Raw genomic sequence first — 26,503 nt, forward strand, 5'->3', positions numbered from 1 at the left:
CTAATATTAAAATGCATAAAAGCTGGTTTCATAAAAGGTATGTGAGAGGTTCAAAATTGAATTTTCCCAAAGCTTATTTCTTTTGCTTTAAATGAATAACTGTTCAGGAGTACTAAAAATCTTAGCTTTTTGCTGGGCTTGGTGATAGGTGTCTGCAGAAAGCTCTCCAGCACCAAGGCTTGCTTCCTTGTTCTTGTGTCCTCGAGGCTACAGGATAAATTGTCTCTAAGGTAGGCTAACTATTGGGAGGACAGTGTATAAAAGTGTTGTTTGGGGATTTTTTTTAATATGCAGAAATAAATATGGGATGATCTACACATCACCGTGAAGAGCCCAACACTGCAGTCACAGAATAAAATCGGTCATAACCAGGCTTCGCTTAGTGGTGGCCCTTCTTGTGTGACTGGCCAGTTGTCATCCTCAGCGTTCCAGGGGGACCGCCGCGAGGGCCCCACGACCATCCTTGAGTTCGTAGCCCGTGCAGGGTGGATCCGAGCCTGAGTCCTCCTGACGGGGCTGCTGGACAGGTGTCCTTTCTTCCTCTCTGGCGAACTAGTCTGTGAGGCTCCAGAACCGGCACAGGTAAGTACAGGCTCCTAGGAGAGCGGCCCCGCCCGAGCCAGACAGCTGCACGTAGTGGCCTCCTTGGAAGCGTCAAGAACGGTGAAATGCAGGAAGGGGATGCGCGGCGCCCCGGAGGCTGGGGGCACTCGCTCCTCATCCCAGAGCTGTGACGGCTCCACCCGCAGCAAAAACCAGATTCCTATGGAATAAGCAAAGTTTCCCTTTGGTGCAGAAACTTGGGAAATAATACGCTTAACTTCCCTTGTTTCTGTAGAAGATGCAGAAGTCTGACAATAAGAAAGATACTATCCTTGTAATTCTAAGGTTTAGCTAACTTTTATTGATTTTGATGTTCAACCCTTGGCCTGCCACCTTCCCAGGGTGTCTGTGTGTGAGTCATATCTTAATTTATAGATGTAGAAACAAAATATCCAATTGGATTTTCCTTAAGTATAGATGAAAGAAGTCATCCCGTCTGCAGCAGGATTATGTAGTGGGTCTGAGAGTTTTCTTGCCCTGCATTAACAGTGAATTACAGGACACACAAAAATTTGTGCATACATGAGAAATATAGCCTGAACAGCATAAAAATAGTCTACTGTGGAAATTTCCAGGTGAGTTAAAAACACCCAAGTTCTGCCATTGATTTGGGCCTGTTAATTTATCCAAATCTTTATTTCTATCTATTGAAAATAGAAGTGTCTCTTCTTAGAATTATTTTTTGACAAACTTTTTTATACATAGGACTCCCATATAATTTTAGGGATACAAAATATTCCTAAATATCCAATCTCATTTGAATTCATGGGCTTTTTTTTTTTTGGATTATAAAGCCATAAAGTATAACTAAAAAAAATATTAGAGTTTATCTAATCCAGTGGGTCTTAAACCTGGCTTTCATTAGAATTAATTGTACAGCTTAAAAAGGGGGGGAAAAAAGCCTGAACCATGCTAATCCCTGGGGCCCCTGAGGTAGCCAGTCCTTCATAAACTCGAAGAAGGAGGGGTGAGCCTGACACCCCAGCCCCAGCCTCCATGGCCCTGGGCAGAAGCGCTCCCCGTAAGACCCTCTCTTCTAGCTCGGCCTTCTCGTTGAAGTATCAGACGACGCTTTTTTGACAAAATGCAGGTTCAGGTTTTGATTTGGAATACAGAACTCCCTAGTATCATTTAGGAAGATAGTATTCACGTCTGGATTCTCCTTTCCTCCCCCGCCCCAGCTCCCGTAATTCTGTCTCAGCTGATGTTTGCCAAACATCATCCGTATGTTCTCGATGGCGTCTTCCCTTTCTCTTCATTTTATTGGCAGGTTTTGGAAAGTGTGTGGGGGGCCCCCCACTCGATTACACGTGAGAAGTGCGAGAATGCTTGGGGGCATCGATTCTGAGGAAAAGGAAAGTCGGTAACTTGGAAATATTTTAATGTGGAGACACTTGCTGATACATGAAGCTGTTGACAGCACATAAACATTATTTTCAGTATCTCCGCAGGCATTTCCTACTTTTCTCGCACTCAAGAACTTACCCCCTCTTATGTGCTATTTTAGAATCACACCTACTCTAAATATGAGCTGTTTCATAATCACGGTGTTTTGTTGTAACACCATGTAAATATTACTTTAATTTAAAATATGTATTTAAATTTTAAGAATTACCTTTTATAACTCCAGCTTCTAATTCGAGGACTCATTTTGAGATAGCAAAATGCACTAATGGTATTGATTTAGCATTTTATTCAATTTCCCCCCAAATTTAAACTTAAAAAAATATTTTTAAGTAAAAGCTAAGCTTTCAAAGATTTGACAGATGTCCAAATTGGATAAAATCCATTAGGCCGAAATTCTCAATCTGTGAAACAATTTGTCAGGGAAACGCTCTGTTCTGTAGTATAAGCTCCTTGCATAAGCGACATGCTTATTGGGAGACAGAAAACCGTTTGAATTTGTAAGCAGGTGACAATTGATAAATAGTTGTAATTAGTCTTTTTAAAGCTTTCTGCTAGAGAAACATAAGCAGTTATTTCTCATCAATAAAGATTTTGTTTAAAAAGGGTAATTGTACACATAACACAGAGTAACTAACATTCTGTATGACTAGGAATAGTATTCTGGGGGCCTGTTGCAAAGTATTCATTTTTAATTTGCAATTGTAAAGTGAACTAAAAGTCCCTGGACATTTTGATTTCGAGATTTTTAAAGGACTTTCAAGTTGCTTTGCTAACACTCCTTTAGTCCAAGATGTAGATAAGGCTGTTGAAAATTAAAGTACTACTGTTTTATGTAAAGATGCTTTGCTTTCGAGGTACATCTTTTACATTTTTTCAAATCAGCTTTATTGAGATAAAATTTACATCCAACACAATTCACCCACTTTAAGAGTATCATGAGTTTTGACAGATGTATGCAGTCATACAACCACATCGATTCAGAACACCTCAGTACCCCCCAAATTGCTTCGTTCCCTTTTGCCTCCATCCCTTCCTCTTGATCCTGGCTCCTAGCCAACATTATATATTTTCACTACAGTTGCCTTTTCAAGAATTTCACATAAATGAAATCATACAATGTGCAGCCTTTTGTGTCTGGCTTCTTTATTTAGCTTAGTGCTATTAGATGTATCTATGGTGTTGCACATACCATTGATTTGTTCCTTTTTACAGCTGAGTAGTAGCCCACTGTGTGGCTATGAAACAATGTAATAATTTATTTACTCTGTGAAGCATATTTGTTTTCAATTTGGAGTCATTTTGAATGAAGCTGCTCCATACGTTTGAATGGGAGTTATTGTGAGGGACACGCTTTCATTTCCCCTGAATTAATAGGTAGGAGAAGGATTTCTGGTTTCTATGGTTAACTAAATAACCATTAGGATGCAGGCGAGTCTCAGTTCTTACATTCTTGGCAATACATGATCTGTCAGTCATTTTGGTTTCAGCCATTGGTGGGTGTTTGGTGGTGTCTCCTTTGGTTGTTAATTTGTATCAGGTCTGAAGATGTTGAGAAACTTTTTATATGCTTATTGGTAATTCACATATCTTCAATGGAGAAGAGTATGTTCAAATGTTTTACCTATATTCATATTGAGTTGTTTCTCATTACTGACATGTAAGATGTTTTTTTTATTAAAGTATTGTTATTATTCAATCTTATCTTGGTTTTAGGTATACAACGCAGTTGTTCAACAGTTACCCATGTTATTAAATCCTCACCCCTTCTAGTGTAGTTCCTATCTGTCAACATAGGAAGATGTTACAGAATCATTGACTATATTCTCCATGCTGTACTACCTTCCCGGTGACCAATTTATATTATGTTTGAGAATTTTTGTGCCCCTTTATCCCCCTCACGGTACCCCCATGACCCAGGCCCTCCCCCTTGGAAATCACTAGTCACTTCTCAGTGTCAGTGAGTCTGCTGCTGTTTTGTTCATTGTGTTTCATTTTGTTTTTAGATCTCACAAATAAGTGAAAACATGGCATTTGTCATTCTCCCTTGCTTATTTCACTGAATATAATACCCTCTAGATCCATCCACGTTGTCGCAAGTGGCAGGATTTCCCTTTTTTTTTTTTTGTGGCTGAATAACATTCCATTGTGCATATGTGCCAGGTGGTAGGTACGGGTGCATGTGAGCTAAAATCTGGCTCATATTCTCGTGGGCACAGGAGGTGTAACGTGTGGTCCATGAGAGTTTTGGATGAGAAATTAAGACTCCTGTATCAGGACTCTTGGAGGAATATCTGATCTACTGGGGCAAGAAAATTTCCACTTTCAGACCCAGAGATGTGACAAAGGATCTGTCTGGATGTGTACAGAAAAATAAACCCAGAAACAAAGTTTTTGTATCAAGTCTCAGTATTTGCTTCATGTGGTTTTTGTGGTATATTATAGTGTCCCTCGAGTCTGTATACTGTGCGCACAGCACACAGCCCTCCAACAAATACGTCATCGTAGCACACAGTCCGCACAGGCCACAACTCCGGGAGACCTACACACACAAAGTCATTCTGTGGGTACGATTCAAAATTCAGAGCACATATAGCTCCCACCTCGGCGATTTAGAAAAATAAATCACATGAAGAAATTTTGCTCTTTGAGAACTAGAAAAAGTAAAGCACTCGACACTGACTGTACAATAAACATATTTAAAGATTGGAGAACAAAACTGCCATTACGTACACAAGATGGAATTCAAGAAGACAGTGTGAATAGGAAGTCATTTTCCTGGATATGCAGAGCTGAAGGGAGCTACCGCTCTAGAAGTCATGACTGATCATCCTGCGTCTTCTGAGTAGAAGTCCCGCACCGTCCGGGCACAGTCTCTGTGGTCAGGGTCGTCCCCTGTTCTGTCATTGAGCGCTTGTCTGCGGCCTTTGCTAGACCCAGTCTTGCACGCAGCTCAAACAAACAGTTTGTGTCTATTGCTCTATTCCTATTAGAGATCAGAGGGAAACCAATTTTTAAAAATTAACTAATTTTTGTGTACATGAATTAACTTGATTTCCACACTGAAACAGCCAATTCTCATTCATCCCCTTGAAAGCACAAATCTTGTTAATTGTTGAATCTCCAGTGCTGAGCACAGCGCTTGGCTCAGACTAGTTGTTTCTTAGCTGTGTTGAGAGGAACTGAGCAGAACGTCACTTATTCAAGGTGGCAGAGCTTCGGAAGGGCCTTACAGGTCTGCTGACTTGAGCATAATAGACTGTCCCTCCTGTGGGAATGACCTGCCACCAAATAGTAACATCAGAAATGCCAAACTGGAAGCAAAGGAATGGTGTTGAGTTTGGTGGTAAGAAAGGTGGAAGTCTCAGAGTAACCCTGGAGACATGACAGCACAAGGGCAGGAAACACAAGCAAGCGGCCAGGGAACGCTACCTAAAGTCAGACCCTGGGGGAAGTTGGTTTCTGCAGGAATTATGAGTAGAAGTTCTCAAAGTAGAAGGAAGTATTGTATGTAATTTCAGAAGATGCATAAACCAAAAGATAATTTAAACATTTGTCTGGCCCTTCCTGATTTATAGAAGGAACAAAGTTGAAATTTTTTTTAGCATTACCTCTTTATGTATTGTTGTCCATTAATGAAGCCCAGTGTTGACAGTAGAGACCGTTATGAATTTAAGATTACTTTAAAATTTAAAATGAATAACACATACAAACAACTGACATTCTGCACATTTGTTTAATGCTTTTGAAAATGTTAGCATAGCAGGAAGGAATTTAGAGGTCATTTAAAGATTATTTGTGCTTAAATTATTTGGTAGACTCCTGGTCAAATGTGACCCTTGGCACATTGCAAAGCAAGTCAGGGTCCCATCTTGATATCGGGGACATTGACTGACAGGTGGCCCCGCTGAGCTCCAGGCCGAGCAGCCGCGCTGTACTGGGCATGTCGGGCCCCCGCGGTGCGGACTGCCCTTCTCCGCTTCACCTTTCTCCTCCAGCCACATTTTAAATGTCACCAGCCCTGTGTTTATGTAACCGGCTTCGCGTTTTCTTGTCTTTTCCACCTCTTGCCGCGTCTCTCCACACAAGAACATTTCTTCTGGAGCTCTGCTGCTCTCTCACCCTGCAGAGTAGAGCAATCTTTCAGGAAAATCCTCTCCTTTGAGAAATTCTGCATTCTGTGTTTTGTACAATTTTCCATCCACCACCATTCCTCCTCCCAGGTAAGATTTCAGGTGATGTGTTTTGTTTCACTAATTATATTGTACTTGGCACTGAATGCAAGAAATCTGGTGATTTTTTCTTCTTCATTAAATGAGTGAACTGAATAGCTCTGTTTAGAATAAATGTGAGGGAAGTACTATGATATGTACTGGTTATAAAGTCAGATCTCTATTTTGCAGGTATGTTTGAGTGATGCAAAAAAACATGCACTTTGAGCAACCTCACGTATGTGGGAAGCGCTAAAGCCCTGGAGGTGCGGGCATCCGTGAAGCTGTGTGTCTGCAAAAGCCAGCCTGGGGACGAGGGGGATGAAGAAGAGACCCTTCAGGGGGCATCAAACCCCGTGTTTAGTTTAACGTCGGTGATGCGATACATACAAGGTAAGAGAGTCTGGCTTCACCAGGAGCTCAGGTTTCTGCCTTGTTTTAGGTGGAAAAGGCAGCATGAAAATGATCAAGAAGTGGGCTTTAAACTCAGGAGAATCTGTGCTGTGAAGTAAGTAGTAACGAGCAAGAACAAGTCAGGTCAGATTTCCTCTTCACGGGGCGCAACGGGAGATGGTGCTGGTGAGCAAGGGAACTCTGGAACAGAATACAGACGGGGGAGGGGCTCAGTCTGCCTGCGGACATTGGTGCTAACGTGGGAGTCTGTTGCTAGGCAATGCTCACCCTCCATGCACTTACCAAGGTCGCCAGTGAGAGATGAGCTCACGTCTGTCTGGAAGAATCTTGGCGTGGCAAAGCCTTGCTGTGTGTCCTGAAACTGGCCATCCTTAGGAGCAGGTGGAGCGCTTTGCCCGAACTCCAGGGAGCCCGCACTCTCGGGCGAGGCGGTCTGGAGCCGGGCGAAGGGCCCTGCAGAGGCGCGTGTGGCAGTGGGCGAGGCCTGATCTGATGCACCTGAGGAGACGAGAACATTCTGGAGAGCGCCCCGGGGCACAGGAGCTCAGGTGCCCTATGATCGCTACCTGCCCCTCCACCCCAGGCCAGCCAGGCAGACGATGCCGGTCTGTGTAGCCCAGGGTCACACAGTGGGGCACACAACGGGGCACGGGGGAACACCCCGCCTCTGCAACAGCCAAAGAGCCTGAGAGAACGGGATCCTCCTCCCATCAGTGGTTCTGGCCACGACGTACTTCAGACAAACAGTTCATGTCTATCAAATTGATTCTTTGTCCTTGAATTTGAGGCACTTATGTCCTGTTACCGCAGATTCAATATTTGAGCTGAAGTCACACTTGGTGTATTGAGGGATGTTGAAATCCGTATTTTGTTCAGATCGCCAGTCAAGAGGACTCTCTGGCTTTCCTTCTATCAGAGAAATAAACAACAATGCATTAGGAAAACAACTTTCAGGAAAGACTTTTGAGCCTGCCTTCGTGTGCGAACATGTGTGTTTGCACCTCGGAGACTTGATGATTTTGGGAACGCCATGAACAAAACCCTGAGAGTTAGGCTGAACTGAATGTGTCTGTGTGACTAAGCACTTGCAAATTAAACCTATTCTTGGTAGTCAGTGTTCAGTTATTTATCTTTTTGCAAAATGAAACATCCCTAACTTATTCAAGAGAACAGTTTCTTTTCTTAGGAAACAGGACTGGCTTCTTGGACAAAATGACTGAATCATCTCTGTTATGGGGAAGCTAAGCTGGAAGTTGTCTGCGGATAGCGGCCCCAAGCGGTAAAAGGCTTGGTGTTGAGCCAGTCACTGGACAGACTGACCCGCCACATGCCCCGACCCGTAGCACGAAGGGCCGTGTTGCCGCCGGCTTCTGGAGCAGCTGGACTTGGGTCCTACGGCAATACATACACTTGCTTCCATTTGGGGTTTGCTCTATTTCGGCCCCGAATGAGCTCAGTCTTGGAACCTCGAGCTGTGAACTGTGAGCACCTCCCAGGAGCGGTCCACGTAGAGCTGGAAGACGTGGATCGGGGAGCAGGTGTCAAGGGGAGGTTGTCTCCCAACATATTAGGAGACCCTGTGACTGTTCTTAAAGTAGCTGCCCTCAGGAATGTGTGTATCTATCTGATGGATGTTCCCCGGTTTCTGGAACATACAGAGCAATGCCTGAGTCCCAGGTCACAGAAGGATGGGCTTACATCGCACACAGGCTGTCCGTCACCACCATCAATGCACAGCAGGGCGACTTGCTGAAAGAGGCTGAAATGTGAAAGGTCAAAGGTCATATTCACCCCAGAATCAAGAAAACTTCATCATCTGAATCATACCCAAAGCATTAAGCCAGGTGAAGTCGGCTTGCTGATCGTGATCGAAAGCATGATCTAAACCAAGACACACGGTCAGTCTTTTTTCCTATTGATGACTGCAGATGTTTGGGGTTCTTTGACAAAAGAGGTTTAAGTTAGAGTAACTTAAAGCCTACAAGCCTGGGCCAGAGAGAGAGGTCACCGCTGTGAAGAGAAAATGATTTTTTAAATTATTATCAGTTGTTTGGGGGACTGAGCCTGGAGACCCTCTGGGTCATTCTCTGACATCAAGAACGTACAAGCACTACTTCATAGAATTCATGTCAGTCTGTCCTCAGATGTGGTCAGACGTCCCCAGTCAGACTGAGGCTCCCATCATGGGTGGTCCTGAGGCGTGAGAATTCTGCACAAAACCTGCTCATCTTACAGAGTCATGTAAGCCTGATGGGAAGGGGGAGGGAGCGTCCCTGCGGCTTGTTGTGCAGAGAGGGGAGGACATGTGGCCTCCGCTGCTCATCCAAACACCCACCTGCTCTAAAGGACGATAGATGAGGCACCCTGAGTGTCTACTCACGATCAAGTGTTTTACACTAATAATCACCGTGAGGTGCCCTTGAGGCAGAGGTGTGAGTCCCATTTCCCATCACACCTGCTGCCTGGGGCAGATCAGAAGCAGATCTTTGCTTCCTTGTCCCACCTCTTAACTGAGGATGAAAGTCCCTCAGGGAGCTAGTGTAAGGCTTCCTTCAGACAGAACGTGCAGCCCTGGTGCTCAGCAGGCCCTTCCTGAAGGGTTACCATCAGGATTGCCGCCGTGCCGTGTCCTGACTCTACCTCCACAGTTACTCCCCGGTTCTGTGGCCCGTCTCTCCCGGGCCAGAGGAGCCATTCGCCAGGGGTTGGGGGGAGATGATTTAAGGAGGAAGAAGCGGGGCAGATCTGACAGCTGATGTAAATTGCAGTTATTTGTCATTTCCTGCTTCTTTGCACCCCTGTGAGTACAGAAGCAGCTCCAGAGCCACTTGAAGGTGCCTCCTGTCACTCCCTGTAAACACCAGGTGCACCCCATCCTGGGCTGCCCGGCCGGAGGTGGGCGGTCGCATCCACTCTCATCCCTCCCCAAAGCCTGCAAGGGGGTGCTCGGCTGGACCACGACCCCCAGGCCCCTGGGGCCATGTTTGCATTTAGCGGATCCTCGCCCTTCCTTCCCACTCTGGGGACCAGGCACACATTTGCCACAGTGGTGATGCACTAGTCGTGGTCACCATGCCGATGAATGCTGCATAGCCCACCAGCTCCCCAGCAACAGTCTTGGGAGCGCAGAAATTAGACTGGGGGCAGTGCGGTATGTGGCCGTGTCCCTCAGATTGCCTCGTCGCTGTGAGTGAGTCTCAGGAGCCTATTGCTGTGTAACAAGCCGCCCTAACCCTTCGTGGATTCAGATAATGGTTTATTACTTCTTTTCATTCTGTGGATTGGCCGGCTGGGCCTTTCACCACGTGTTTCCATTCCAGGCTTCTTTACGGCAAGGCACCCTCAGGGCTGCCCGCCACAAGCCTCTTTCGTCTCCCTGGCATCCTGCCGGCCCCCGCGAACCCCGGGAAGGCAGGCCCCGGCTGGCGGTGGCATTGGAGGGGTTGTTCTGGCCACTTGGAAACCAAGGTAACGCAAATTGCAAAGTACACCAATGGGAAAGCTGCGCCAACATTGATGAAGCGGAAAGCAGACTTTCCAACCTAAGGCGAGTAGGGAAGCACGTGAGTCCCTCACCTTAAGGACAGTTCATTGCAGACACTCCGCGAGGCCCTCCCACAGGGGGGAATACCTGATTTGGGGCTTTTTGGGACAGGGAGTGGACTGAACGAGCTGCGTCTTGGCAGATCCCGGACCAGGTGGACCACAGCGTGCTTGTCATGGCGGTCCCAGCGTCTCTGCTCTGATCCAGACTGAATGACTGTAGGAACACACACATGAGTGGGTGTCGAGCCAAACATTCAGAAACAGGCGGCCGCAGGTGGAGCCCGGCCAGGGGCGCTGCACCCAGGGCTCGCGGCTGGCTCACACACGTGTGTTTGATGTGGATTTCACTGCTTGCCAAGCACTGTCGAGCAATTGGTAACATGAAACAGATTTAGCTGCATAGAAATATTGAAGGCAGGAAGCAGTTGCTGTTTGATTTTTTTAAAGAGCTATTTCTGTCAGGGAAAGTGGGCTCACCTCGCTCGCGTCTGACCCTTCGCCAAGCCAGCCGCCGATACCGTGAAGTCCTCATCTGTTTGCTGGAACATCCGCAGGAATCCAAGTCCCTTCACCAACCTTAGTCTTCCATTTGTTTTTTCCTGTGCCTCAGTTTGAACTGTTACTCACTCCCTGTGACGCTGTCCTTGGGCGACCTCTCTGTGGGCCTTGCTCAGGGTTGCCACTCTCTGACCGCCCGCTATCAATACCTTACCGAGCTAGGAAATAAAAATACAAGGAGAGGTCAAAGTTTGGAATCTGGAGCTCAGATTCTGGGGATGGGAGAAGAGGACACACATGACACATATATATACACAAATCATGATACATTATAAATACATGTTATGTGGTGTCAAAATGAACTGTCTTTGTTTCACACGTAGGTGGAGGAATCTTGGAATGAGGCACGTGATTGTTCTTTTAAAGGATGAGCAGACATTCAAATATTTCAAGCAGGAAATCCTCCTTGAATGAAGCAATTTGAAATAAAAAGGGCAAGGTGGGTATAGACGTCCTTAGGGTTTGGGGGAGATGGTGAGAACCCCAGAGGAAGCAGAGATGTTGTCAGGAATGTGTATGTTTGAATTAGGAAAGTATTTTACAAGCTGGGGAGAGACAGACTGTATATAGATTAATCCTGAGAAGACATTTGAATGAATGCCACACTGACATTCGGACTGTGTCCTGTAGTCACGGCGGGTGCAGGGCCGCTGAAGTTTAATCAAGAGCACGATGCGCTCATCATGTGTTTTATTCACCTGGCTCTGGTTACAGGTGGCAGAGGGGCGAGAGGAGAGGTGAGGGAGAAGCTGGAGGTAGAGTTTATCAGTCATGATAAGAGATGACCTGGGTCTGAATTTTTCCAGGAATCAGAAAGAGGAGAAGAACAGTTGAGACAGATTTCTGAGTGGTCTCTGCACGTTCAGTGGTGGGAGGCCAACGGCGGCAGGAAAGGTCAAGGCGGCTGACAACTCTGCAGGGACTGACCCTGAGGCCCACATCGACCTGGTCAGGTATGTGGGCGGAGAGGCAGGTTTAGAAGGAAAACTGAGCTCAGTTTGTGAAAAGCTGGTTTCGGTGCCTGGGAAACATTCGGGTATGTGGGGCTTTTAGACCATTACTCCTCTGTCCACTTCCATGTCACTGTGAATGATCCTGGGCCATAACAGCACATCATCGCCCAGTTACAGGAGCTTTAGGGGTAAAGCATATAGAGTTTCACAGAATTCAGTAGTTTTTGAGAAAAATAGTTTTCCTCAACTGGAGAGCAAGCTCTCAGGCCATCCTCTGAGTAATTGCATCTTTTACCTCTGGTGGTAACCGTGGGCTGAGAAAATGAATGGAACTACAGACTTGGCCTTGAGAGGTCCATGGTCTGGGACGAAGAAGGGGCGATGGGATCTGACTGGCAGAATCCCTGGTATTTCCTGTACGCTCCTGTTCCTGGATGTTGCTTTAATCATAATCTGCAAAGTAACTTGCGTCCCTGTCCAGAATGAACGCTGTTCTCCTGAAGAGGGAGTGGACAGGGCCGTCCCAGGCAGAGAAGGGGGACGTCACTGGGCCGGCCTGTTTTCTGAGCCTCTCTGGGCCCTTCAGAACTGGCCTGAGACCGATGACCCTGGGGAAGCTGACACCACCCACACGCCCTCGTCCGCTGCCTGGGGAGGGCAGAGGGATCCTGGTGCAGGCGCCGCGTCCCTGCTGGACCCACCGTGGTGGCGGGACCACGTTCACATAAAAATATTGATCACCATTTTTAATACGCCATGTATCATTATCACCCTCCTCCCTAATTGCATTTACTAGAAAAGAAGCTACAACCCCCTTTGCCCTTCACAGTGTGACCAAGAAGCCGACCTATAAAACTGATACTGCACTTCTGAGCTTCAGGTCAAGTTCCCGATGAAACAGTTGGCCAACCCTCATCAGACAGGCCCTGTCATTGCCCTGCGAGGAAAGCTGGACAATGAAATTGGGTTTGAAATGGGATTTGAAATCGCCTCTTGAGGGCCTTATGCTTTTGAATTCCCACGGTTGAAAGGCCTTTTCATTCTGCTGTTCTTCAGCTGTGCTTAAAATACGCAGCACTGGAATGGATCTTTTAATAATTGAACCTGCTGTGCACACGAACTGTTGGCGGCCCTCGGGTGCTGGCCTGCCCTGAAAACCAGCAAGAACCGGCGCGGATTGGCAGCCAGCCCTGTCCCGGTGAGCTGTGCTTCGAACACGCGCTTGTGAATAAGCTTTTTGTGAAAAGATTCATCCCAAATTAAATACAAATCTTGTGCAGGATTGTTGTAAAAAAAATGGCTTATGCTGCAATCTGTATTCAGTTATTATGTTAACATCTTATAAATATGTATAGTTTATATGTGATTAATTTATGTGCAGAATAAATAGGTGGGGGTTTTTTTCTTCCCCAAAGAGGATTCATCTGAAACACTACTGGTTGTGGCCCATGTGTGACCCAGTGTCACACTGGCATTCTGAGGCAAAACTCAAACCAATTTTGAAGGTTTTCACTTGACTGTTTGCCAGGATATGCTGGAACCATCCTGTTTTGTAAAATTCCAGAGAAGGAATTTTATGCTGTATTTCTTCTGAATGGAGCCTGGAGAAGTATACACTTGCTAAACAGAAACGGGCGTGAATCCAGGTTTGCCCCTGGTGTGGTAGAGCTCGCGTGAGCCACGTGGGCCCCTTGTAGCACAGGCATCATCATTCCCGGCGCTGAGAACCGCCCCGAGGCAACACCGTCCGGTTCTCACAGGGCCCCTCGTGACCAGCAGGCACGGGTGAGGCGCGTCCTCACGGCTCCAGCTCACTGTTCCCAGAGACTCCCTCCCTGGCTGCATTCCTGGCGCTGATCGGGTCAGAGCTCCTGACCCCCACAACCTGCTCCTGTGAAATGTCAGCACTCAGAGCCCAGTGGTGGGGGGCACCCGGCATCACCCCCACCTTGCAGATGTGGACCTGCTGCTCCTTCACTGACTGATTGCTGAGCAGTTCTTCTAATTTTGAAAACACATTATGAGCCGGCTTGTCTGGAAAGGAAAAGAAATGAGACCATTTCCATCCTCAGCATCATGGTCTGCCTGTCACGATATTTAGGGCCGCCGGCTGCATTTGGGAATGTGGGGTCAACACACACACAGGAAGGAGCGTGGAAAAAGGGTGAGGCAGGACAGGGCTTCTTGGGAGACTCAAGCTCACACTTCCAGGTGGAAGGAGGTGAAAACACCAAAGTCAGATGTGAAGTGAGGAGAGTCGGGGCTGAGGTTTGGGACCACCTTAGGTTCCGGGAGACCCGCGTGTCTGGTTAACAGCAGCGCCAGTTCGGGGGCTGGAAGTCGGCTCCTTGGAAACACCACAGTGGAGTGGATCCCTGCAGCTCCGCCTTGGGGCTTGGCTACGGGCGGGAGAGGTGTGTGTGGACCACCCCACACGGGAAGGCAGGGTGTTTAAGGTGCCAGGTGATTACAAGTTAATCCCAGCTTCAAAATGTGAGTTTCTGAAACAAGAGAGAGAGTCTGTGTGTGTGTGTGTGTGTGTGTGTGTGTGTGTGTGTGTGTGTGTGTGTGTGACCTGTGCCTAATATTACATGAGTGGCTAAGACCATTATTTACTAATAAGAGTTAACAATGGAAAAAGTACTTCAAAGATGTTGTTTTTTAAAAAACTAGTTGCAGTATTTATCTTCCATCTGTATATCCAGAGCAAAATGGGGACATTTCTTTAACTCTAATCCCACAAATCTAAGAAGAAAACCAAGGGGAGAGGGACGGACCACTGCGAGCTTGAGGCCGAGGAGAGCAGCTCCCGTGGATTCCCGCCGGAGCGCAGCCCTTTGGTGGGTGGTGGAACCGCCCACACAGAGCCAAGTCCCTGACCTCTATCCTATCAGCAAATTGCTAGGAACAGCCATTTCCATAGTAATCAGAAAATGTGCCAGACTCTGTTTTTAAAATTATGATTGCTACAGCAGCCAATCCCCGGCCGCAAGGACACTGTCCTCTTCAGAGGGGACATCGGGACTGAGAAGCTAGAGGGAGGGCATGGACGTGTCCCGGCCCGAGGGGGCGAGCCAGCTGGGTGCTGGGAGCGGTGGCAGCTGCGGGGCAGAGCAGGGAGGGGTGCCCGAGCCTTGGGCTGAGGAGCCCCGGCCCCTGGACTCTGCCCCGCTTTGGGTGAGGTTCTGCTGCTCCCAGAAAACACAGGCCGGTGGTCCCGTCCTGGAAAAGGGGGACCCAGCATAAAGCCAGACTTGTTACTCTCCCCAGGTCGCTGTCGTCCCTGTAACCATCCTGACCGACGGGGGGGGGAGGGTGTCGTCGCGATGCCCGTGGATGGAAAGCCGGGCCGAGACCGGGCAGCTCAGGGAGCCCCAGCGCGGGAAGCCGCCGCCCTGCACAGGAGGCCAGGCAGCTGCGGGGAGATGGGCCCGGGCGCGCGGGAGGTGAGCCCCGCAAGGCGCCGAGTATCTGTGGTTGTGCCTGGAGCCGTCAGCCTCCGGTGCCCCAGCCCAAGCACAGCACAGGCCGTCCTTGGGCCTTGACGGGAAGGGCCCGGTCACTCCGAGGCAGGTGCACCAGGGCAGTGGCCGCGAGAGGACCCCGTGTCCCTGCAGCCGAGAGCTCGCTTACCGGCCCGCAAGCCCACCAGGCCCGCCTCCTCGGGGCGCGCATCGCCCCTGAATCGCGGAGTCTTGAGCCAAAGCCCTTGACTGGCGCGCCTGCACCTCCCCGGGACGCGTGTCGTCGGTCACGGCCTGCCTAGGCCTGCTGCAGGGCATGGGGTCCTCTGCCGGGCATGGGGTCCTCAGCCGGGTGCAGGGGTCCTCAGCCGGGCACAGGGTTAGTTCCTCGGCGGGCACAGGGGTCCTCAGCATGGATGCAGGGGTCCCCGGCCCCGCCCGTGCCGCCTCTCCTGGGGACACCGTGTACGGGGTCAGCAGCTCCGCCTCCGGGGACACTATCGCCTGCATTCTGCGAAGCCCCCGCGGGCCCCGGGACCACCCGGTGCGCAGCCCTGCGGGGCCCGGCCTGTCTGCGAAGAGCTGCGGGGCGCCCCGACCTCCCTGTGGCCGCCGCCCTCGGCCCCTCCCCGCGGGCCTCCCACGAGAGTGTCGGTTTCCTCTGGAACCTCCCGTCGATGCGAAGCCGGTGCTTTGCACGAAGGGGCTGATGGGCGGATGCTGACGCCCTCTCGGAACGTCCGCGGCTCTGCTCCCGGCATCCTTAAGTTCTTTTCCACCCAAGAGGAGTTGCATAGGCCTGGCATGTCCGTCGTGGGGACGTTTGCACCGAGTGTCTTCGAAGCATCAGGCGGAGGAATCCAGAAGCAGCAGCATCGCTGTCAGCAGACCCCCCGCTCCGTGGCGCGCCGGGGTCTGCAGGCGTGTGACACCCGGTGCCAAGCAGGAAGCCCCCTCCGTCAGCGAAGCGGGGCGGGCTCACAGGGGCAAGTCCACGTGTTTCCCCTGCCAGCAACTCAGCACGTAGGACTCATGCCCTTTATTAGAAATGTTTTCTCCTTTGTTCTTTCTATTTATATGCCAGGAGTCCTCTACCAGCCTGGAGTTTTGGAGCCGAAAAGGATCTGAATTTCTTTACTCCCACCTCTGCCATAGTCTTAAGAGTTTAGGAGGTGGTCGGCAAATACGTCAATTGATTCTATACGTAATTTTACAAGAGAATATTTGGCAAATGAGTTGTAAAGACAGGGACTTTTAAGATTAGAAGATACTAAAAAGACATGTCAGCTAACAACTAAATGCAGTTGATGTACCCTGCGTCAGAAAAGATCTGTGGAGGACGTCCCTGGGACAATCGGGAAGTCGGAGCGTGGATGGCGAGAAGTTCCGTGAATGCAGCACTGATGTTGTGGGTGTAGGAGGGGGTCCCCTTCCTTCAGAAGCACTTGCTGGAACACCCACTGCTGAAGTGTCACAGCGTCTGCCCGACTTCCAGAGACACAGTAAAAAAATGTGCGAATAATATGAATGGGTGTAAGAAGGGTAGCAGAGTTAAAACTGGGGAAGCTGGGCACGTGTTCATGGTACTATAGTTTGCTGGTTTTCTGTACATTTCAATTATTTTCTAATTAAAAATCTAGGAAGAGTAACATTTTTAAAAATGACTTTTATAGTGAAAATAATTCCTTTCGATCCCAAATTTGCAGGTATGGCTTCCGGTGTCACCCCTTCTTGGATGCCCTTGCTGGTTTCTCTCTGTACACTTCCTGCCTGCTCATCTTGCCCCCCTGGTGGTCTGTCGCCCCTACTAGACACTGAGATATTCATGGATTACATCAGATGTAATTTCCTCGCGTATCTGGCCAGCACCTTGTCCGTCGGTGCCCAGCACAGTGCCAGGCACACAGTGGGTGTTCATTGACTTTCTCATGATCTACTGGTGCCACCATTCTTTACCCAAAGCCGTGCCGTGGCTCTGTCCTCAGATTTCTTTCTTCTCAACTTCCTTCAGTTGGTCAAAAGCTGCTTTTAATTCATTCTCACATTATGCAGGAAAAAGAACGCCAAATCCCCGACATCCTTATGGCTTATCGCGCATCCTCCTGGCAAAGGCAATCTCGTCTGTGTCAGTGTATTTACTGCCCTCAAATCAGAAACAGTCGCCAAAGTAATGAAGGTCTATTGGTTTGTGTTGACTTAATCCACGTCAGAGGAGCTTTAGGGGCATATAAGGGTAATTTGACCGGCAAAAGGAAAGCCGTAAAAATGATCAAAAAGCCAATAGATATGCCGAGAACACCAAGCTTATTTTGCTGAGGATTTATGACCAACTTATCAGAAAATTATTTGGTCCAAGTCTACATTCAAAAAAGTCCCTCAGTAATTCAGCAAAGATTTCAGCCTCTGAAAAAAACAGCCTCCCCTAATGAGATGCCCTGGTAACCCCTAACTTGCAGCATATGCACTTTAATTTTCAACAGTTGTGAGACTGCAGTAAATCCAGCTTGTGAATAACCAGCTCCCTATATACCTCAGACCTGCATTAAATTACCGGAGCATCAAGGGCCAAGTGCACCATCCTTCTGATATAGCTGCCTAAGTGGGTATTCATCAAATTGAGCCCCAGTGCCCGGCTCGCCCCAGATGGCAGCCGCACGGTGCCCCAGCAGGAGTGCACCTCACGGCCAGGCTCTGCCGCGCCACATCAGCTGGGCCCCAAGGCCCGACTGTGGAGGTTGTGTTTTATTGACCAGACTAAATTGCCTTCTCCTCGTGTAGGTGATAAAGTGTGGCGTCAAGTCACTCTTGTAAAATAGATTACTTTAACTCTGACAGCTTGTCATTGAAGTCCTTGTTTGTATAATCTATTGTGCCATTTACTCTATTCTTATTTTAAAAAGCAAACATAGAAATAAAAACCCTTTCTTCCATTATTTCATTGATAAATGTCTATACCCTGCACCTTCTCTTAAACAATCTCAGAAGTAGCTATTACTGTTGTCACTGTAAGTTTACATCAAATTATCAGACTTTCAGTTTCGAAGTCTGCCTGGTGGAAGGTGAAGGACACACAACATGCTCCGGTGGAAATCCACACGCCATTCCATGGCCTGGGCCTTTAGAACAGCCGGGGGCTGGATGCGTCCAAACAGGAAAAGGTCCTGCTAAACTGAGGCTGGTCAGACGAGAAGTGAACATCGCCAAACCTATGAGCCAGGAGTGACTTAAACACCAAAGTGTCTTACAACCAGCACAGATAGAAGCCTTCACATCATGAAGACTTATTGAAATAATATTTTACTTAGAAATACAGAGTTTTCCAGAAGTCATGCTTTCAAATTCCAAATAAGCCATCTGGTAGAAGTCACAGGTTTTAAAGTTGTCAGGATTAAACATCTACTCCACACACCCCGCTTATGTTTGAATTTGTTAATTATTTACTTAAATACCCAAAAACACAACTGGGGAAAAGGATATGTTTACATTAGTTTGAGGAATGTAGAGCATTCTTTCTTGGAAGGACAAAAATAAAGTCTAACAGCGTTTTCCTATTAGTTTAAAAATACTGCTGACCTAAAATTGCCCTTTCTCTAGGTATAAATTCAGCACAGAATTTAACAGTCTGTTGTAAAATTAGATCAGACAATAGAACCGAGATGCTTGCCTTATACTTTTGGACTCTAAGTCTATGTGTACAGTAATTATGATGTTCAAAATGCTGGATGGTGTTTCAAGATAATAGGTGAGGAATAATAGTTTCCTTGCCCAGGAAAAGGTGGGACTGAGAAGTGCCAGGCTCCATTCGGTCCCTACAAAGGCGCAAAGGACAAATCACGAAAGGACTCCTTTTCTCCCCTTGCCACTAGGTTTTAGTGACTATTTTAGTAAAATAAAGGTCAGATTTCTGTTTCCTACCCAGTTCCTACCCTGTTTAAGAAGAGCTGAGATAACCCAGGTGAAGTGTTTGATTCTATTTTAATTGTATGATTTGCCATTAATATTCTCAAAATGCAGGGTTTTCTGTACAATCTTCATTGATCACACATTTCCTCATATTCTGTATTCTGTGCCATGTTGATGCTTGAATCATTCTTTTTTCCCCAAATTTTTAAGGATTGTTAAAAGAATATTCCCTTTACTGAAATCATCTGAAACACAGGGAAATTTTGTTTTCTAAACTCCCCAAGAGACTTAGAACTGTGTTCAGCTGTGGACTGACCCTCTTCCATGCGTGGGGCCGGCCCTTCTCTTCCCACACCTCAGAATAATACTCCCCTGTCCCGCTTCTGAAAACCACTTCCCTCGGGTCTGTGACTCTCCTGTTCAGTCGCCACGTAGATTGCTTGTCCTCAGGGATACGGCTGTGTTAAGCCTCAGGAAGAAAACTGTGATTAGTCACAAGGCTTGAAAAATTCTCCCCGATTCTGTTTATGAGGATCGAGCCAGTTCTGCAAATGAGCTCCGTCCTCATGAACTTTGCGGGGTCGTTCTGCCTGCACAGAGCAGATTAAACACGCAGCCGCTACGGCGACGAGACGCGTTTACATTCCACTGACAGCGTGGGGGGGAAAGGGAGCCTCCGCTGCGATTTTACAGCATGAACAGCGGCTACAAGCTTGAGAGGAGGAGAGGAGGCCCAACATGGCCCAGCTCGGCCCAGCTTCTTCGCAGGGCGGCCTTGAGGAGAAGTGGCCTCCACATTACGGCAACCTCATTCCTAAGGGGCTCGTGGGTGCTGGGACTTACCAGATGGTGTCATTGTCCTCTTTTACTAACATTTGGTCGCTATTTTTAGGGCTCTTTTCCTAGTCTCAGGAACCTACAGGAAGTGTGTGATTTCTACTAGGAGATGGCACCGAGTCTCTGGTTGGTTGTGCGGCCTCCCTAGGCAATAATCTTTCCGGTGTCTAGTTCATTTCCCGCAGCAAGGTTACCTGTAAAATACTTTGGAACTAGAAGGTGGTGCAGAGGGGAAAAGGAGAAGTCACTGAAATCAGAAGATCTAGGATGTTCCTGCATCTTATATGCCCTCTCGTTTTCATCTCCACAACAGCCCAGTGATAGAGAGATGACTGCCCTCCTTGCAGGGGGAGCTGAGCAGTCTGCCCAGAGGACCGCAGTGGGCAGGCGGCAGACAGGACACAGAGTCACACGCACATGCCACTGGACAGTCTGGGCAGACATGACCCCAAATCTCCCCTGAATTTACCCCCGTGTTACCCTTAGTTACCGTATTCATACAGCAAAAGCAAAATAAGGCTTATTTTATATTTTGGATCTTTTACTATGCCTGACGCTCATACAACCAGCCATGCTTCCCTACTTACCAGTGTTTTCAAGGATTTTGACTGTGAAAATAAGCTTCAATAATGTAGGCTGACGGGTGGAAGGATTTCACCTGTGACTTCTAGGAAGGTGGCTAGCACGCAGTAGGCGTCTGGGAGGTAAACCATCTCCACAAACTGCACCTATGTGGATCCTGAAAAATTCAGCAGGAAAACAAAGAAAAGGACCCGTAATTCACAACTCTCAGTCCTAAGCTTTTCACACCCCAGCATATTTACCAGGAAATGAGACAACTAAACTGCAAGAAATCTCCCAGGGCTGTTGCTTGAGCCACGTGTTCCCCTCCAGCTTCAGCACGACGTTACCAGGCGGTGGTAAGAAGGTAGCTGTTCCCTGCCTCACAGTGTCAGGAAACGCGGTATCGTGCCAACAGCCCCCTTTCCGGGTGCAGCATGTACATTGCAGCCATGTACTGCTTCCAACTGTAAATATTAGCAGTGAGGAAAAGTAAGCAGTCTGCTGGCTGTGGGCTGCCTGAGCTCAGCGTATTGTAAGACACTGTGGCAGTATTTGCGGAGATGTAGGTATAGCTGTACTTCTTGTTAGCAAATTTCCATGTATTTTTTTACTCCGTCAGCAGGTTCTTGAATCAATGCCTCGATTAGGTTTGACTAACATCAGCACATTTTGACTTTGATGGGAAGTTCGAAATTCATGCATAATTAAAAATTGTACATCAATCTGCTAATTTCCAAGTAAAAGTAGCTAATCCTTTTGGATGCATAGCATTTACATCTGGTTCCCCAAAATAAATTGGTTCCTTTGCCTCTGAATGAATGAAGGAATCCATAATGACTTTAGGACCCAAGGGAACACTCAGGAGCAGCTGGGGCACCTCCCGTGTCCCCCAAGGCCAAAGGACTCCCGTCCCCACCTGCAGCGAGGGATGACTGCAGACCTGTTCTTACGCTGCTTTTGAGACGCTTGGTTTCAAGACTGTTACCTAAGAGCTCCTATTTTCTTGTGGATGTAAAACAAAAATGGCCTGGACATTTATGTACATGGAAACATGCACACACACATACTTCACTAAGAATTTAGGTGTGTATTATTTACAAGCTGAAATTAAGTAGATGCCTGCTGAAGAGGGTGGCTCGCACGCTGCCGGCTTGTGCGACGGCCGTTACTCCCCATAGAAAGTCTGACGCACAGGGGGGTCCTGCACCAACGCGTAATTGAGGAAGACATTGCGTGGCTATGAGATGTTATGAAGTCTAATTACTTTTTTTATAAGAGCATGTATTTTATTAGCTATTATTTGTTATTGTAATTTTTTTTAGATAATTATTTTTTATTGAAGGGTAGTTAACATACAGTATTACTTTAGTTTCAGGTGTACAACACAGTGATTGAACATTTATATACATGATAATTCTAGGTACCAGCTATCACCATACCAAGTTGTCACAATATTTTGACTATATTCCTTATGCTATACATTACATCCGGGTTACTTACTTATTTTACAATTGGAAGTGTGTACTTTATTTTATTTCTTTCTTTTTTTAAAATTTATTTTATTTATTTATTTATTTATTTATTTATATTTTGTGAGGGCATCTCTCCTATTTTTTTTGATCAAATGGTTGTTAACAACAATAAACTTCTGTATAGGGGATTCAATGCTCAATATATAATCATTAATCCACCCCAAGCCTAATTCTCGTCAGTCTCCAATCTTCTGAAGCATAACGAACAAGTTCTTACATGGTGAACAAATTCTTACATAGTGAATAAGTTACATGGTGAATAGTACAAGGGCATTCATCACAGAAACTTTCAGTTTTGATCATGCATTATGAACTATAAACAGTCAGTTCAAATATGAATATTCGTTTGATTTTTATACTTGATTTATATGTGGATACCACATTTCTCTCTTTATTATTATTATTTTTAATAAAATGCTGAAGTGGTAGGTAGATGCAAGATAAAGGTAGAAAACATAGTTTAGTGCTGTAAGAGGGCAAATGTAGATGATCAGATGTGTGCCTATGGACTAAGTATTAATCCAGGCTAGACAAGGGCAGCAAGACCTCCACGGATGCAGAAGATTTCTCTCAAAGCAGGGGGGGTGAGGTTCTGAGCCTCACCTCTGTTGATCCCCAAATTCTCACCTGATGGCCCCCCTGTGACTGTGCCTGTCTTAGGTTGTTCCTCCCTTGAGGAATCTTACCCGTCTCTCGCTAACCAGTCATCTTCCGGGGCCATACAGGGAAATGTAAAGTTGGTAAGTGAAAGAGAGGCCGTATTATTTGAAAAGGTTAGTTTTTTACTTCTTTGCATATTTATGCCCTGTGGCTTCTATGCCCAGCATTTGTCTTGAGGTATCTTTACTACTTGGAAGAATTGTGATACTCGGTAAATTCGATATGAGGCACGAATTCTATTTAAGGGTTGTAATTAGGAAGGAAGAAGAAAAGCTATAGAGGTAGCAGACAGAAGAAAACATGGGAGGATTGATTATTTCTTTGACATATCTTCTTGTATAGTAACTTCAGCCTGTATAGGTTTTAAACTACTAATTAAATTGTGCACACACATTAACATAATAGGAATACAGCTACATAACGAAAGCATACTTATATTTACCAGCTATCTCCAGTGAAACCAAGAAAACCAGTTAGGCACCTTAGGCATTTGTGACAACTTATCTATGATATGGTGGATATTGTCCAACTGTACTTGAACAGTCTGAGAGAAATCAGACAAATTAAAACAACCCATTCCTGTAGACTGTTCACATCCCATATGTTCTTTTAACAGTAAATAGTCTGTAGTTGTAAGATTTTGGAGCGCTGCAACTTGCACTTCTCCTAATTCTTGGTTGAGTTCCAACAGTATAGATCCAGTCAAATTTGTTGTTTAAGCACAGGCCAGCTTAGATATCTCCTTCTTCATTCCCATGGCAAATCCAGGAACCGGTGGGATGAGTGCATCTAAACCTGTAGCAGATCTTTGTTGGGGTTTTTTGATGGCCATCTTCTGGCATAAGTCTTCCCAAGAGTGCTGATGTTGGAAGTTCTTTTTCATATCGTATCTTAGTTCATTTTTGGGTTAGCCAAATTAGGCTTTGATCCTCTGTATAAACACAAACAGACCCTTTGCCTACACTTTTATATGCCCTTTATACCATTGTGTAGAACTCATTGGAGGTCACCACACAGGAACTGTTTGTTTGGTTTTTTTTGTTGTCATTAATCTACACTTACATGATGAATATTATGTTTACTAGGCTCTCCCCTATACCAGGTCCCCCCTATAAGCCCCTTTACAGTCACTGTCCATCAGCATAGCAAAGAGTTGTAGAGTCACTACTTGTCTTCTCTGTGTTGCACAGCCCACCCTCCCCTTTCTCCCACCCCCCATGCATGCTAATCTTAATACCCCCTTTCTTCTTCCTCCCCCTTATCCCTCCCTACCCACCCATCCTCCCCAGTCCCTTTCTCTTTGGTACCTGTTAGTCCATTCTTGGGTTCTGTGAGTCTGCTGCTGTTTTGTTCCTTCAGTTTTTCCTTTGTTCTTATACTCCACAGATGAGTGAAATCATTTGGTATTTCTCTTTCTCCACTTGGCTTATTTTGCTGAGCGTAATACCCTCCAGCTCCATCCATGCTGCTGCAAATGGTAGGATTTGCCCTTTTCTTATGGCTGAATAATATTCCATTGTGTATATGTACCACATCTTCTTTATCGATTCATCTATCGATGGACATTTAGGTTGCTTCCAATTCTTGGCTATTGTAAATAGTGCAGCGATAAACATAGGGGTGCATCTGTCTTTCTCAAACTTGATTGCTACATTCTTAGGGTAAATTCCTAGGAGTGGAATTCCTGGGTCAAATGGTAGGTCTGTTATGAGCATTTTGATGCACCTCCATACTGCTTTCCACAATGGTTGAACTAATTTACATTACCACCAGCAGTGTAGGAGGGTTCCCCTTTCTCCACAGCCTCACCAACATTTGTTGTTGTTTGTCTTTTGGATGGCAGCTCTCCTTACTGGTGTGAGGTGATACCTCATTGTAGTTTTAATTTGCATTTCTCTGATAATTAGTGATGTGGAGCATCTTTTCATGTGTCTGTTGGCCATCTGTATTTCTTTTTTAGAGAACTGTCTATTCAGTTCCTCTGCCCATTTTTTGATTGGGTTATTTGTTTTTGGTTGTTGAGGTGGGTGAGCTCTTTATATATTCTGGACGTCAAGCCTTTATCAGATCTGTCATTTTCAAATATATTCTCCCATACTGTAGGGTTCCTTTTTGTTCTATTGATGGTGTATTTTGCTGTACAGAAGCTTTTCAGCTTAATATAGTCCCACTTGCTCATTTTTGCTGTTGTTTTCCTTGCCCGGGGAGATATGTTCAAGAAGAGGTCACTCATGTTTATGTCTAAGAGGTTTTTGCCTATGTTTTTTTCCAAGAGTTTAATGGTTTCATGACTTACACTCAGGTCTTTGATCCATTTTGAGTTTACCTTTGTATATGGGGTTAGACAATGGTCCAGTTTCATTCTCCTACATGTAGCTGTCCAGTTTTGCCAGCACCATCTGTTGAAGAGACTGTCATTTTGCCATTGTATGTCCATGGCTCTTTTATCAAATATTAATTGACCATATATGTCTGGGTTAATGTCTGAATTCTCTAGTCTGTTCCATTGGTCTGTGGCTCTGTTCTTGTGCCAGTACCAAATTGTCTTGATTACTATGGCTTTATAGTAGAGCTTGAAATTAGGGAGTGAGATCCCCCCTACTTTATTCTTCCTTCTCAGGATTGCTTTGGCTATTTGGGGTGTTTGGTGTTTCCATATGAATTTTTGAATTATTTGTTCCAGTTCATTGAAGAATGTTGCTGGTAGTTTCATAGGGATTGCATCAAATCTGTATATTGCTTTGGGCAGGATGGCCATTTTGACGATATTAATTCTTCCTAGCCATGAGCATGGGATGAGTTTCCATCTGTTAGTGTCCCCTTTAATTTCTCTTAAGAGTGACTTGTAGTTTTCAGGGTATAGGTCTTTCACTTCTTTGGTTAGGTTTATTCCTAGGTATTTTATTTTTTTGATGCAATTGTGAATGGAGTTGTTTTCCTGATTTCTCTTTCTGTTGGTTCATTGTTGGTGTATAGGAAAGCCACAGGTTTCTGTGTGTTGATTTTGTATCCTGCAACTTTGCTGTATTCTGATATCAGTTCTAGTAGTTTTGGGGTGGAGTCTTCAGGGTTTTTTATGTACAATATCATGTCATCTGCAGGTAGTCACAGTTTAACTTCTTCTTTACCAATCTGGATTCCTTGTATTTCTTTGTTTTGTCTGATTGCCGTGGCTAGGACCTCCAGTACTATGTTGAGTAACAGTGGGGAGAGAGGGCATCCCTGTCTGGTTTCCGATCTCAGAGGAAATGCTTTCAGCTTCTCGCTGTTCAGTATAATGTTGGCTGTGGGTTTATCATATATGGCCTCTATTATGTTGAGGTACTTGCCCTCTATTCCCATTTTGCTGAGATTTTTATCATGAATGGATGTTGAACTTTGTCAAATGCTTTTCAGCATCTATGGAGATGATCATATGATTTTTGTCTTTCTTTTTGTTGATGTGGTGGATGATGTTGATGGACTTTTGAATGTTGTACCATCCTTGCATCTCTGGGATTAATCCCACTTGGTCATGATGTATGATCTTTTTGATGTATTTTTGAATTAGGTTTGCTAATATTTTGTTGAGTATTTTTGCATCTATGTTCATCAGGGATATTTGTCTGTAGTTTTCTTTTTTGGTGGTGTCTTTGCCTAGTTTTGGTATTAGGGAGATGTTAGCTTCATAGAATGAGTTTGGGAGTATCCCCTCCTCTTCTATTTTTTGGAAAACTTTAAGGAGAATGGGTATTATGTCTTCTCTGTATGTCTGATAAAATTCTGAGGTGAATCCATCTGGCCCAGAGGTTTTGTTCTTTGGTAGTTTTTTGATTACCGCTTCAATTTCATTGCTGGTAATTGGTCTGTTTAGA

The 26,503-nt window shown here is 46.0% G+C and overlaps 2 protein-coding genes across 7 annotated transcripts in view; one reads left to right on the forward strand and one right to left on the reverse strand.

The window, feature by feature from the left end:
• DENND1B (DENN domain containing 1B) overlaps nucleotides 1-6,514 on the forward strand; it is a 268,058-nt gene extending 261,544 nt beyond the window's left edge. The window contains exon 25 of one of the 2 annotated variants that reach the window (XR_012123013.1): nucleotides 6,411-6,514. The gene's annotated coding sequence lies outside the window, so the exon portion shown is untranslated. Of the gene's footprint in view, nucleotides 1-424; nucleotides 3,280-6,410 lie in introns of those variants that run through there. The other variant, XR_012123012.1, reaches the window with a different exon arrangement.
• Nucleotides 5,094-16,852, reverse strand: LOC140844529 (uncharacterized). 5 transcript variants are annotated; one of them, XR_012123017.1, is made up of 6 exons: nucleotides 15,323-16,852; nucleotides 10,656-10,894; nucleotides 8,331-8,391; nucleotides 7,367-7,541; nucleotides 6,915-7,130; nucleotides 5,094-6,130 (listed from the first exon to the last, which is right to left on the reverse strand). XR_012123017.1 is itself a non-coding variant. In XM_073217222.1 (2 exons), exons 1-2 carry the CDS (start codon nucleotides 15,946-15,948, stop codon nucleotides 10,879-10,881), a joined length of 642 nt encoding a protein of 213 aa, XP_073073323.1. In that variant the 5' UTR covers nucleotides 15,949-16,852; the 3' UTR covers nucleotides 10,558-10,878. The 5 variants fall into 5 exon arrangements, 1 of the variants encoding a protein (XP_073073323.1); XR_012123015.1 differs by having other exon boundaries at nucleotides 6,915-7,541; XR_012123016.1 differs by lacking the exon at nucleotides 5,094-6,130 and adding an exon at nucleotides 6,607-6,812 and having other exon boundaries at nucleotides 6,915-7,541.
• Between the last annotated feature and the right edge of the window lie 9,651 nt (nucleotides 16,853-26,503).

Source organism: Manis javanica, chromosome 11 (genome assembly GCF_040802235.1).
Source record: "Manis javanica isolate MJ-LG chromosome 11, MJ_LKY, whole genome shotgun sequence".
Classification (NCBI taxonomy): domain Eukaryota; kingdom Metazoa; phylum Chordata; class Mammalia; order Pholidota; family Manidae; genus Manis; species Manis javanica.